At 41.9% G+C, this 13,251-nt stretch overlaps 1 protein-coding gene across 4 annotated transcripts in view; it reads right to left on the reverse strand.

Moving 5' to 3' along the window:
- C2CD2 (C2 calcium dependent domain containing 2) overlaps positions 1 to 13,251 on the reverse strand; it is a 43,552-nt gene that overhangs the window by 14,310 nt on the left and 15,991 nt on the right. For all 4 annotated transcript variants that reach the window (XM_076354443.1, XM_076354452.1, XM_076354460.1 and 1 more), the window contains exons 5-11: positions 11,410 to 11,532; positions 10,987 to 11,107; positions 7,802 to 7,910; positions 4,656 to 4,717; positions 2,146 to 2,285; positions 1,683 to 1,854; positions 239 to 352 (exon numbers count right to left, since the gene is read on the reverse strand). In XM_076354443.1, the coding sequence (XP_076210558.1) occupies positions 239 to 352; positions 1,683 to 1,854; positions 2,146 to 2,285; positions 4,656 to 4,717; positions 7,802 to 7,910; positions 10,987 to 11,107; positions 11,410 to 11,532 (841 nt within the window). The remainder of the gene's footprint in view (positions 1 to 238; positions 353 to 1,682; positions 1,855 to 2,145; positions 2,286 to 4,655; positions 4,718 to 7,801; positions 7,911 to 10,986; positions 11,108 to 11,409; positions 11,533 to 13,251) is intronic.

Raw genomic sequence — 13,251 nt, forward strand, 5'->3', positions numbered from 1 at the left:
TCCAAACCACAGCTCATTGTTATTTATTGAAAATTAGTGATTTAAATCACCAATTAAAACCAGACTTCTATTGCAAGACTGCTATATCCCTAACCACAGTACTTGCTAACATAAACATCTCAGTGCCTGTTGAAGGGCTTTAGCCATATGGGTTTGCTGTTATTTTAACAGAATTACATTAATCCCATGTGCAGCAGAGAGATGTATTCTCATTAGAAGCTTTGAACATTTCGATTACCTGTATCTGAAGATGATAAAGTTTTGCTGACTGGAGCACCATGAGAATGGATAGCTTGAATAGAGAAATCCTTTTCAATCACCTTTACTTTAACTGGAGTTTTCACAGGAGAATCTGAGAACCAAGTTTTTTTGTTATTTAAACTATTCAAGACATTTATTATTATGAAAATAACAAGAATTTATTATACCAATGTTAAAGCCTGTTCAAATCATAAGTGTTTGAGAAAGTCGTTTAATACAAATTCTCAATGCATGCTCTATGGTAACCTGACGCAAAAAGACCTGTGAAGTGTAGGAATTTATTGTTTTTAAACATTTTACTGTAATACACTAGACAACATCCACTTAAGTAAAAGGTCTGCTTTAACAACTTAAAAGAATGCAGCTCTTTGTGAGACTTCACACAAAGACTGCTTAGAGGTTTTACTTTCACACTTATCCCAAAAAGAATCAGAGAACCTACTCCTGAAAGACATGCTGAAAAAAAAAACCCTTTGTCACAAGATGATACCAATCCTCATTACAGATTATAATACGGATCAAGGTTAGAAGGCACAGGATGGTCTGTCATCAGCAAACACTGCAAGAGTCTGATACTTTTGTCATGTGGAAAACTATCCACCAAAACCAAGCTTTTCTGCATTATCACTCTACCATGAAGCTTTACAGTGTGTATTAAAAGGAGCATTAACCACTCCTCTTGCAAGAACAAGGTTTCATGAAAATTTCTCCTGGTTTTGGCTGGGATAGAGTTAATTTTCTTCCTAGTAGCTGGTACAGCGCTGTGTTTTGGATTTAGGATGAGAACAATGTTGATAATGCACCGATGTTTTAGTTGTTGCTGAGCAGTGCTTACACTAGTCAAAGACTTTTCAGCTTCCCATGCCCTGACAGCGAGAAGCTGGGAGGGGGCACAGCCAGGACAGCTGACCCAAACTGCCCAAAGGGATATTCCATACCATATTCCAGACCAGATAAACTGGGGAAGTTGGCTCGGGCAGGGTGACTGCTGCTCGGGAACTGGCTGGGCATCGGTCGGTGGGTGGTGAGCGATTGCATTGTGCATCACTTGTTTTGTATATTCTTTTATCATTGTTGTTGTTGTTGTTATTATTATTATTTTGCCTTCCTTTTCTGTCCTATTAAACTGTCTTTATCTCAACCCATGAATTTTACTTTTTTTTTTTTTCCCCCGATTCTCTCCCCCATCCCACTGGCGGGGGGGGGGAGTGAGCGAACGGCTGTGTGGCGTTTAGCTGCCTGCTGGGTTAAACCACAACAAAATTAAAAACCTGATTCTGAAGAATACAAACAATGCCCCCCCCAACACATCAGAGAAGTATGGACAACAGCGCCTTTCCTTACATCCCACTCCCCTCCACCCTTCTCCTGGTCCCCACGGATAACCCTAAGAGTGAACCCAAAGAAGTGGACTTCCTTACCTGTGCTCAGTGGAGATGATCTCCCTTCTAGACGAGGTTTGGTTTTCACAGCAGTTACAGTAGTGACCACAGTCCCACAGGGCATCACAGTGCGATCCTTTTCTATCTTAGTGGCTGGCACTGGAGAAGAGACTTGCCACGTCTTTAATTCATTGGGTTCTATAAAAAAGAACTAGGAAGACAAAAAAAAGTCACCTTAGAAGCACAGTCAGGTAAGAAGGACACTAACATTTCCAGCTAGTACTTCTTTAACGTTTTTACTACCGTTCAAGAGCCAAACAGCTAATTCTTTTGATAGACACAAATACCATGTGAAGTGTTACCATGCAATCTGAATGCGCTACTCTAACTCGGCCACAAATGGCACTGTGCTGCGAGCGATAGTCCAAAGCACAAGATGAGCAGTCGCAAGTACTTCCCGAAGTAAAAAGTCCACTGTCAAACCATCCAAACGCAGTAGTACCTCTGCACTAATGGATCCCAGCCCGGGCCCCGGCTCTGAGCTGCTCTCACTGGCCCTGCTGTTCAGTGCAAAGCTTTGCTGTCCAGAAGGTTGTTTCCTGAACAAGTCTAGAGGTACAGTCACCTTTGCAGACAAAGGTCCTAGAAGACATAAAATCAACAAAATCAGCGCACATCCGAGCTGTCAGTACATTTAAGGGTGAGAAGATGGGAAAGGCGGAGGAAGAACACAGGCAGCTAATTGCAAGAACTGGTTCTACACCATGAGGCAGAAACATGGCAGTTTTCACAGCTTGCTTTCCATTTTATGACTATTCCTCAGCCTGGCCTAATACTGTGCAGCATAGAAGAATGGAGACATGAAACATTACTTATTTACCACTCTTTCTGGCCATTATTTTTCCCTGTATATGCAGAACGTTTAGGGGAAAAGGAAACACCTAATGTTTCATTTCAGAGAATACTCTGGATTCCTGGTAAACTGGTGCATCATTAATGATATTTTTTCTTAATTTGATCTTTAGTGCAAGTTCAGCAGTTCTCTTGTTCGTCCCCTTACTTTATTAGCTACACCAGACTGGAGCAAACTATCAGTAAAATTACTGCACAATTTCAGGGATGAAATCCTAGCTTTCTGCGGAATTCAAAGACAAATAGAGATATAAATTATATTCACATTACTCATCTCTCTCCTTACTAATATGAGTTTTCTATTCAAATTTCTCAAGAAGAACAGCTAAGACAGTATGGGGGGAAGAAAGATGATTGCCAGTGCAATCAACTGGGACTTTTTTCTTCAAGAAACCAGGTTGGTAGTTACAGTCTCAGTAGGACGTGGAAAGTTACTGGTATTGTTTGAAAAACCCACTACTAAAAATGCACAGGTACAGGCAAGACTAAACTTTATGCAAGAAACAATATACATTTGCTGACTGTATACAGATCCCATTTTTTTGTTAAAAATAATAACCAGCATCCACGTCAGAGAAATTTTTTAAAGCATTTGCCTAAATTTGACTTCCTAATCCCCCAAATAATCACAGAGTGCAAGGTACTGCACGACTTTGTATATCTAGATTATTAAAAATAAATACAGTAACCCAAAACCAAAAATCAAACATAGTCCACTTGTCTATATTACTTATTAACCGTGACTTAGATAAAATTTTATTACCTAATAAATTATGGGCCAAGCCTTCATCCACTATCACAAGAAACCATGAGTAAAAGCACTTTTTTTTATCACTGGGTATGAAAAGCTTTGGCCAATACTTATAACTTTTTCCTGAACTAAGTTGAATATAACTGACAGTACTAAAACACAGAGAAATAGCTGAGTGTCAAAAAGTAATGCTGCTTTTTTGTTTGTTTTACACCTGAAACCTGACATAAGAAGGAAAAAGCACATGGATCCCAGAGGTGAAATACAGTTACTATTTCTAGCTACAAGAAAACTCTGTATCAGCAAAAGAACATGCAACATATCGGAGAAGAATTTATGATGTTGTGTCGTCACTTCAGTAAAGCCCAAGTAATGAAGTACTTGGAGCAAGTTTACAAAGCTCACACAAACACCTCAACATGCTCTCTGGTCTCAGCACCCACCCACCCCTTACCCCCACTAGGAAGGTAATGCTTCTCCAAATAAACCAAATGCAATAGTTCAGTGGAGGGGTTTTCTTGCCATTGAAGGCTACTTGCAGACTGCAACAACAGAATCAAGTAGTAAAAAAGTTTCAGCCCCCATGCTTTATATTTAATCCAACATAATCAGAATTAGTGTGTTTTATACCTGAAAATTGCTAGGCAGCCTCTGGGGCTTGAAAAGGAAGGATTTAGGATTAACACCCATGATTCCCCTTCAGCCACAGAAAGACCTGGAAAGCTTAACTTGAAACCAAAAATTGCTCACAGTGGATCTGTTAAAAGTTTAGAAGGCTGAAAAATTAGGCTATCAGCAGATGGAGACTCAGGATGTTGACAGTCTAGAAAAAAACTCAAGGCTTCTCTGTAACCGTAACTCTGAGGAGGACAGAGACACATGAACAGTGTATTCTCTCTTCTGTCCGTGATTACTGATGGAAGTAACGGTGTACATAGACAGCACTTAACCCAGGTCAATCAGTGTTGCTCAGGAACTCCGTGATTTTCCACGGATTTCAACTCTAGGACATGAATTTAAGGACAGGATTATGGAGTTTAAAAACACAAACTTAAGTTATAAATTTTCCCCAAGCTGTCTGTTTTGTACAAGTTTGGCTGGCTATTTTCAGCTGATCTCCCTTCCACAGCTGTTCTTCTCCCCAGGGCTGCCTAGAGCCATGCTTAAGGCATACCCGATTTCAAAATCAGGACAAGTCAGCATAAGACATCTACGCTTTAATGCAGGTTCAGAAATCTGAGAGTTTCTTATATGGCTATACAGCCGGGTAGAACTAAAAGAGGACTTATGTCAACATTTAGCAATGCTTACAAGCTGATCATGCAAAATAATTCAGTTTTAATACTTACTATCCAACTTTCCATCTTCTACTATTTGCAGTTGCAATGCTTTTGATTTGGCACTTAGTTCACTGTGAAGTAAATGAAACTATGTTAGGTCTTCGCAGGCAAGCAGATTTTCCTTCCCACTTAGGTTTTCCCCTTTCCTGTTCTGGTTGCCAACACCCTAACTTTTCTTGGCCCGCACTAAGCCAAGCAGTACAACTTGCTAACCGAGGCAGGCAGCACTACGTGGCAGCACTGCCAGGCTGCTGGGTACGCCACGTGCGTGGCGTCTTTTTGACCTCAGGTAAGACTGACTAAAGGGATCATAGTCAGAAAAACTTGGCTTGCTTCTCTCCAGCACTGTTGCAGAAGTTTGGTTGCCTAAAATTTCAGAGGCTTTTCTTCTCCCCAGTAGTTGACAAACACTGCCCTTCAAGCTGATGTTGGTCCCTAATCCAACTGCTACACCACAGCACTAAGAAGCTATTTTTTCCTGCAGGATCAAACTTGTAAGTCAAGGTGCTGGAACAGGTCCAATCAACAACCCATTCAAAGCTGTGGGGTATCCTGTCAAAGCAGGAAAGTGTCCTGCAAAAGCAGGATAGATGCAAGTAAATAAAAGTAGTTACAGTCTTATGTGAGAAGAGTCAGTATTACTTTTCCAAAATAAGACTCAAGGATGTTGCAAGATAACAAGAACTAGTTTCTGTGTGACAGAACCAACGTGAAGTAGTAGCAGAATTACTGGCATGTGCAGTACTTCATAAGATGGACTAGACAATAGATACAAAACCTCTCCTCTAATTGAAACAGTGAAGCAAACTGGGTACCTGTTGAGGAACCTTCCAGCAAAACTTGATTTTATAACCTTCTCAGCAGGTGTTCTGCCAAAAACCTTAGGGGCACATATGTATGTATTTTATTTTTATGCCTCCATTTCAGAACAGTGTGATCTTGGTTGCAGGCATCCCACCTCCATTAGATGCTCTGGGACATCATCTATGCAGCCGATTTTAAGCTTTTCCCTGCCACTCCCATCCCTTTCTGCACCTCCAACACTTGAAAGGAAGCACCTTGATGGTACTATTGCTGCTTTTCCCACGAAGCTAAAGCAGAGCCTGACATGGTGGTCAGTACACTGGTCTTCAGACTGGTGGCTATTTTTGGTTTTGAAGAAAGAAAGGGGGGGGGAGATGTGAACTTGAAAGAAGGTATGCAGCCAAATCCTGATCACTCATCTGTAAAAGTCCCCAAGCTTACCTCAGGCACTTCTGAAAAGCAGCCAACGCCATGGAAAACCCAGCATTATCCCTAGCATCAAGGCAAAATTCCAGTCAACTTAATCACATCCTGACTGCCCTCTCTCTGCACTTTCAGTTGGAAAGGGTATTATTCTGACAAATTTCCTGTCCGAAATCACTGGGAACATGTCTGCTCTGCAACACCGAGCATGGATGCTGTTCTACCTAAGGATGGCTGAAGTGATTCACAGACCTAGTGGCTGAAGCACTCTGAGATACTCTAGAATAGAAAGCTGCTACAGAAGTGCATTTTTCCCCCTTCTTATTGTGGAGAAGAAATCGCATCACGTTAATCCTTAAGTCTTGACGGCAACGCAGCACACTGTCACAGAAGAATGTTGTCTGATCTGTGGCTTTCCACAAAAACTGTAGGTCCTCATAACTAAAATCAGACTTCAAAAGTCGTTGGACTGTGCGTGTCTGAAGGAAGAGAGTTTCCTGTCTGGTTTTCCACTTGACAGCGGGATGAGAAGCAGTTGCGCACACCTCCATCAGACCACATAAAAAGGTGAGGCCTTTCAGTGTTATTCTACAACATCAATTTTTCTTTGCTGACTATAGTGACTTCTAATCACTCCCATCCCCTACACACTCTCAGAGGGGTCTGGTGTTCTCCAAGTCCTGTACAACTTGTGATGACCAATCCTGGCGCCTTCCTCCAAATCAAGCAGCCCCTGTCTCTTTTCCCCTCAGTTCTCCTGTTTCTGCAGTGCACGCTCCCATAACATTCACAGGCGCAGTTCAGCAGACTGCGATGAGGAGGCAGGAAAAGATCTGTGCATTGCACGCTCACTCCCCCTTCAAGTTGAGGACAAGCACGCAGAAGTGCACACAGCTCCTTGAGGAAGAGAGCACTCGGCATGGACAGGCACAGGTCTGAATATACGCTCAGTTCCTTGTAAGCTAAGCCTCTGCTTTGCAAGAGAAGGAAGAGATACAGTGGATGCCAGGCTGTGACTAGACAGTGAAGAAAAACATCACACAAAACCAACTGAAATACTACTCTCTGAAATATGTATTTTTATAGAGAGAGAGAAATGGAACTGAGATGGGAGACGAAAGCTACAGAAAGAACCAGAGAGACTCCACTGTGCATGAAGTGCCTCTCACATTAATAATCTGGTAGAAAAAAAAGAAAGCAGTATCTGCAGTATGTTGCATGGCAGCATTTCTACCCCATTCCCCTGGGAAGCTGCTTCTGCCTGCGAGTGTGTTTAAAGCCACTAGAGAAACATCCCTCTGACCCAGTCCGCCATCAGTGACTCCCCCTTCCTCAACTCGTACAATACAGAAGCTACCAGATATTTCTGCTCTGCTGCTAGAAAGTGGAAATGAAAATAGTTTTAGAACTGCTCACTTTTGACCTTATTTACAGAAGCTGTGTGAATCACAGAATACCGTGCAGGCTGCCCAAAAGTCCTATTTTTGTTCTACAGAAAAAAAAATGGTTAGTTTTACACTCCATTTTTAATCATAGCCACCATTGTTTTAGATGGTCAATTTTTTTGTACATTTACATTTCCCACTCAGGGGAGGGAAGGGAGAGACATCAGATTTCCTCAAATGCAGTTTTCAAAGTAAAGTAACTTCAAAACCTTGCTAACACTTTTTTTGGCACCATATGAAAGAACAGGGTGATTTATTATGCCTGTTACTCCTGTCATTTACTAGAATCAGATATCTACCAGGGAAGATCTAGAGACCTATTTGATCTCATATCCATGCAGAGTGTAATTAGATACCCTGAATTTCTGAGGCCACCCGACTGGACGTATTTCAAAATGCCGTTCTTCCCTCAAAAACCTCACACAGTTTAAGTCAAAAAAGATGCTTTACTATAAAAGTATTCTCATTAGGTAAGTTACTTACAAGATAAACTCTTCCGTCCAAAAGGGATTTGCAGCATTTTTGGCTACAGAGCTGGAAAACTTCTGCATAGGGTCATTCAACTGAACTATACACACAAGGTTTGCGCTGCCTGTAAGGGCAAGAAAAATCAATATCCAGTTATTAATATTCCATCCCCAGGAGGCACACTTACTCAAAAGAAAGCGAAGAACCCCCTTCCTTACATACTGTGCTTTTGAATAGACTATTGGAAAGACTTCCTCACCCACCCGCAGAATAAATTCCTTCCCGGTTTGTATACCACCTACATTAATGGCGATGATCAAGATTGGGTCACCATTGTCCTATGCACAGTTCTACAGAGTGTGAAACACGATGACCCAATTTAAATTCTGGCATGAAGCAAAAAAATGCAGGCATAAAAAGATCAAAAAGGATGGGGAGACAGAATGAACAGCACGGAGATGGCGGTGTGGGTGCGAGGGGAGGAGTGAGTAAAGTTGTTTTCAGCTGCTTTAAAAAAAACCAGAAGTTTTCAATGTTCCTACTGGCCACAGTCACAGTGGTTTCTTTGGACATCAAAGCAAGCTGCTTCTGCTAGCAAGTGAATGATGACAGTAGTGTTAATTAACAATGGCTTTGTGGACTGCGGTTTGTAACAAGTCCACGGCATTTTAGAGTACTGGTGCAGAATTATCTCTACCTTGATCTTGGAATTTGATAGCGTGGCAAATTGGCATATTAGAGTAGTTACATTGCTGCTCCAAGGGGAAATAGTTTGCACAATGTGTTACTCTTAAAACAATTTCTTTTGTATGGCTTTCACAGCATCAGAAATCATTTCAGTCCCAGGGTTCTAAAATATCAAGGAAAGCGGCAAAAAGCTCAGTATGGACTGTGTGCAAAGCAAACAAAAGATATGCCGCCTCCAGTTCTCCAGCAGAATCTAGGTTTATATTTACTATCATCAACCCTCAGTAGTCCTCTGGTGGTGCATCGGAGCTGTGGATGAGCCCTATCTGAGGCACAGAAGCAGTGTGGGCCTGGCAAGGTTATTAGAGGAGGCAAAGCACTATGTACACGCAGCTTATTTGGGTTCCAAGCTAACCCTGGAGTAAGTAGTTTAGCTGCTTTCACAGCACGCTGAGGCTGAGTTAATGAACCTGGGGCGGTTTTCTGTTAACCCAGCCATATGTCTCTGCAGCCTGCTCTTGCTGCCAGCGGAGCTCAGCAGCCTGGGACAGAAACACCTGTATAGCTCTGCCAGAAATTACACTGGAGCCACTGACCGACTGATACGGAACAGGGTATTTCCACATTTCTGCCTCACACAACCTGGTGTACACAACTAACAATTTTTTCCTTAACAGCAGAAATCAACTTTTGCCCTAGATGATACACTGTGCACCATATAGTACTAAATCTAGGATAATCTTTGTTTACATACACAAACTAAGGAGATAAAAATGGGCACAGACCATAAGCAGAGGCCAGTTCTGCTACTGGTTACTCAGCAGTTGAACTAACTTATCTACAGGAAAGCCACAAGCTCCTGGTAAACCATGTTAGCACCCATGGTTGATGATGATAATCATCAAGACAGACAAACCGCCCCTCCCTCTATGTATCGATGCAAGTTAGCCTGCAATATTGCACACTCTTATTGAGTTTCAGAGTTGCAACAGGATAATTAATTATTGCTGCAAGACAAGGCCAGGAAAAGCGAAGGGAACAATAATTAAAAGGCAGCAAGCTACGTTCAGAAGCTAGCGTCTTCCCAGCTGTGCAGTACTTCCACTGGATTTCGAGTGTACCAGCTAAACCCCACTAAGAAGCTTTATTTCTCATACTCGGTTCCAAAGCGTTTACACTCCCAGAGTTGCTAGGGAACCAGCAAAATTCCCTCCATCTCCTTTTAGAAGAGCAAATGGTGATTTTGCCTCTCAATATCTGGGTTCCCAAAGTAGAGCACATTAATTGTCCCCTCTTCCTCGCATTTTCAGGGAGGGGGCAGAGAGGCTTCCCGTAAGATGAATCCTCTGTTGCATGCACTGTATGCACGTAAAGGTATCTCATCTCATGAGTTTTAAAGGCGGCCAAAAATCTGCTCTTTTGAAAAGCTTAGTTTGCACTACAAAATTGTAGAGTAATAACAAATTCTGAATGAGGTTTTCCTGCAATTTACAGTTTCCAGCACAGTTTTATTTATATAGGACATTTCGCTGCGAAAAGTTCCAGAACTGCTATAAAAATAATTTGTTTTTAAAAAAGTCTGAAGAAAGTTACAGGGGAATCACTTCCAACCAGGATGAGCAAAGTAGCATTAGCATATTAGCAAACCTATTACCTCTAACTGAGAAAAGGAGTATAGCAAGTAGGATGTATCTATCCAAAACTAGTGCCTTGCCCAATTTAGCAGCCACAAGCTTCCATTAAAAAGACAGTGACGGAATTGTTAGTGACCATAAACAACAGAGCCTCAAATTTGTATTTCCACTGACAAAATCTGAAATATGCTTGCTTTGCCTCAATCAGTGATGCAGGTGCACTTGAAGAAGTCTTAATACTTGCTAGATGGGCTTGGTGCTTCTTTCCAAAACCAACAGTGCAACTTCACTAGGCAGTGACCTCCTTTTTGGCTTCATTCTCCGCTTGCAAGAGGTACTCCCTCCCCTACCCGCAGAGGTACTTTATTAGGGGGAAAAAATCCCCAATAACAAAACACCACTTTTGAGGAGAGTTTACATAGAAGAGAAGAGTTTTAGATAAATCAGCAAATTGCTCAAAAGTAAAGAAAAGCAGCTGTAAAAATAAGGTAATACTGAACCAAACCAGTGTCATTGCTAGCAGTTAATGGAGAGTTGGATTGAGCCCCTCATCCTGGGTACACTCAAAGTGATAACTTTTAGAAATTAAAACTAAAATCCAGAAAATAATCAACCAACTTTATAAATATGCTCATTTCAATTTGTTTTCAACAATGATGGATTTGTGTACAAGAAGATCAAGATGTTTAAATACTTAAATAAACCAAAACATACACAGTTTTCTACAAGCATGACTAAGTCTGTTTCTCAGAGTACAGCAATTTCTTACATCTTCTTTTGAGAGAAGGTTGTAACCCAGAACTTCCAAATGATTTCAGCCGAAAGGAAAAAAATCCCAACCCTGTTTGAAAATGAGCAGCATCGCATGGGATACGTTACCTGCAGCACTGTGATCAGTTAGGTTTACTGCGATGTTCTTTACCAGCAGTTTGAGTTCATGAGCCCTTGGAGGTTTAGGCGGACTAGTGCCCTGAGGGAGAAGGCTTATGTTCTGTACATTCTGTGAAAAGCAAGCAGAACAAGAGGGATCGCACACATGCAAATACAAAATACCTTTAACTTCTGTCACATCGACATAGGGAAGCAGACATGCAACAGGGTATAACATCAACAGGTAGCCACACAGGAGTTATGATCACAAAGCCTTCACTGCCAAAGGCTATGTTGTTTTAAAGAATGCGTTCCAGTTGTTTCTGATCACCGAACGGTGTTAAACTTACTCATTTGTGAGTCATGAATGTATAATAAAAACACTAAGCAGAAGGACACTTCTCAAAAGATTTAGGTAGGAATAAGACTTACCTGAACCTCCTTTATATCTGTAGGCCTCGTACTCAACACTACAGATGGAGAAACTGAGCTAAAGAGGTTCTTCAAAACATCTCTGAGCGTTTCAGATATTGCACATGTCCCTGCTGTCTGTCCCTAAGAGGAAACAAACAATCATGCTTCTCAAAACGCAGAAGAAAGAAGTCAAAGCAAAAATTAATTTGGTATATCTAAACCACCGAAGCTATTGAACATTAACTTTGACAGAGAGAGACATGGTTTCTGTTGCCAACAACAAAATGTAACAAGAGATCATGCAAATAATTGCTTAAATTTCTATATTATGCATTAAAGGAAAACTAGAAATAGACACTGAAAAAGTCACATGCTGTTCTGAGAGTTAGGAAGGCACAGCTATTAGCCACAAAAACAGAAGTTTCATTAACAGTTTATATCTTATGATGGTGTTTTAAAGTTTTTTTACTGCTTTGCACCCCATTGAGAGCACAGATCAGGTTATCAGATAAGCAGATTGGCACTGTTCCACTGATTCAATGGGAGTTACGCTGGCTTGCAACAGCTGAGAAGCAGCTAATCCTGTGCTGCACTGAAAAAAATATTATAGTATCTCTTGGAGGTCTTCAACCTTGCTGAAAAGTGCACTGTATGGACAGTCATGCTGCTCTGGGGGACTGACTCGTACATTTGTCCATTCAAAAATCTCATGGCAATCTGCACTTAGCACCACTATCTCCGAGGGATCAGAACAGACCACAGATTTTGCTTACACACGTAGCTTCACACAATTAATCGTAAGGTGTATGAAGACGGTGAGCCGCCCCTGCCCTCCCTGTTCTCCTGGAGAAGCCTGCTTCCCATGTCACACTCCTCAGAAAGTCTCTTCTGCTCAGTTGCCTACAGGGAGTGGATTTTTACATTAAGCTATCACAGAAAGGGCAGTCTGATACCCAACTGCTCTGAAGGTAGCACAGGAGAAATCTCAGTGAGGTTTCTTTTCTAAAGAAAAGATTGAAGTAGGAGACAAAGATCTGACCTAAACAACAGAGGACTCATCCATCCTTTCTCACCTGATACCACACCTGAGAGACTTTAATATTACAGAACAAGACTTTAAAAGAAAGGGAACTGATTTACAGATGCAGATACAGAATAGCTGGAGAATGCAATAATCACACAAAGCAGAAAAAAGGTACCCTTCTGCATGCTGCTGGCTGACAGGAGCATGCCTACAACCGGCGTGCCACGGCCAACAAACAAGGCCCTGCTGCAAAGACAAGGCGCACTGATGACAAGGACACCCAATTTGCACCAGCAGGGAGATCAAGTGGGGGACTGAAGGCCTAATCCTGGTAGATTGCTTTGATAACACTGTGGCTGCGCACCACCAGCTTTCAGCGCTACCTGACCCACGCTGGTGCAGCCAAGCAGCACAACAAAGCCGCAAGGCAGTAACAGCTCAAGCCTCAAACAACCGCATCTCTGCGAATGCGGCAGAGCACAGGCTTTGCTCTGCCACCCTGGACACCCTGCACCATGCTCCTCTGTTACGGAGAGCTCTCGGAAGGAGAGGCGATCTGTTGTTTCAAAAGCCTCGATCCTTTCTTAGGTGTAGGAGAATGATCGTGCAATGACTTCTGCACTCCTAAAGGTATGCTTGCAGCTTGCACAACAGGTCAAACAGATTTGGAGTAACAGCCCTTTCCCAATTACCCAAGTGTTACAGAAACATTTAGGGTGTTTCGAAAAAAATCCCAGGAATGTTGTGTACAGAAATCCTGTTTCACTGCCTTCTTACCTAACTGCCCTTTGATGACAGATCGCTACGGTTCAAAATGTACAACAGCATCGACCAGT

The sequence above is a fragment of the Aptenodytes patagonicus genome, chromosome 1 (assembly GCF_965638725.1).
Source record: "Aptenodytes patagonicus chromosome 1, bAptPat1.pri.cur, whole genome shotgun sequence".
In the NCBI taxonomy this organism is placed as follows: domain Eukaryota; kingdom Metazoa; phylum Chordata; class Aves; order Sphenisciformes; family Spheniscidae; genus Aptenodytes; species Aptenodytes patagonicus.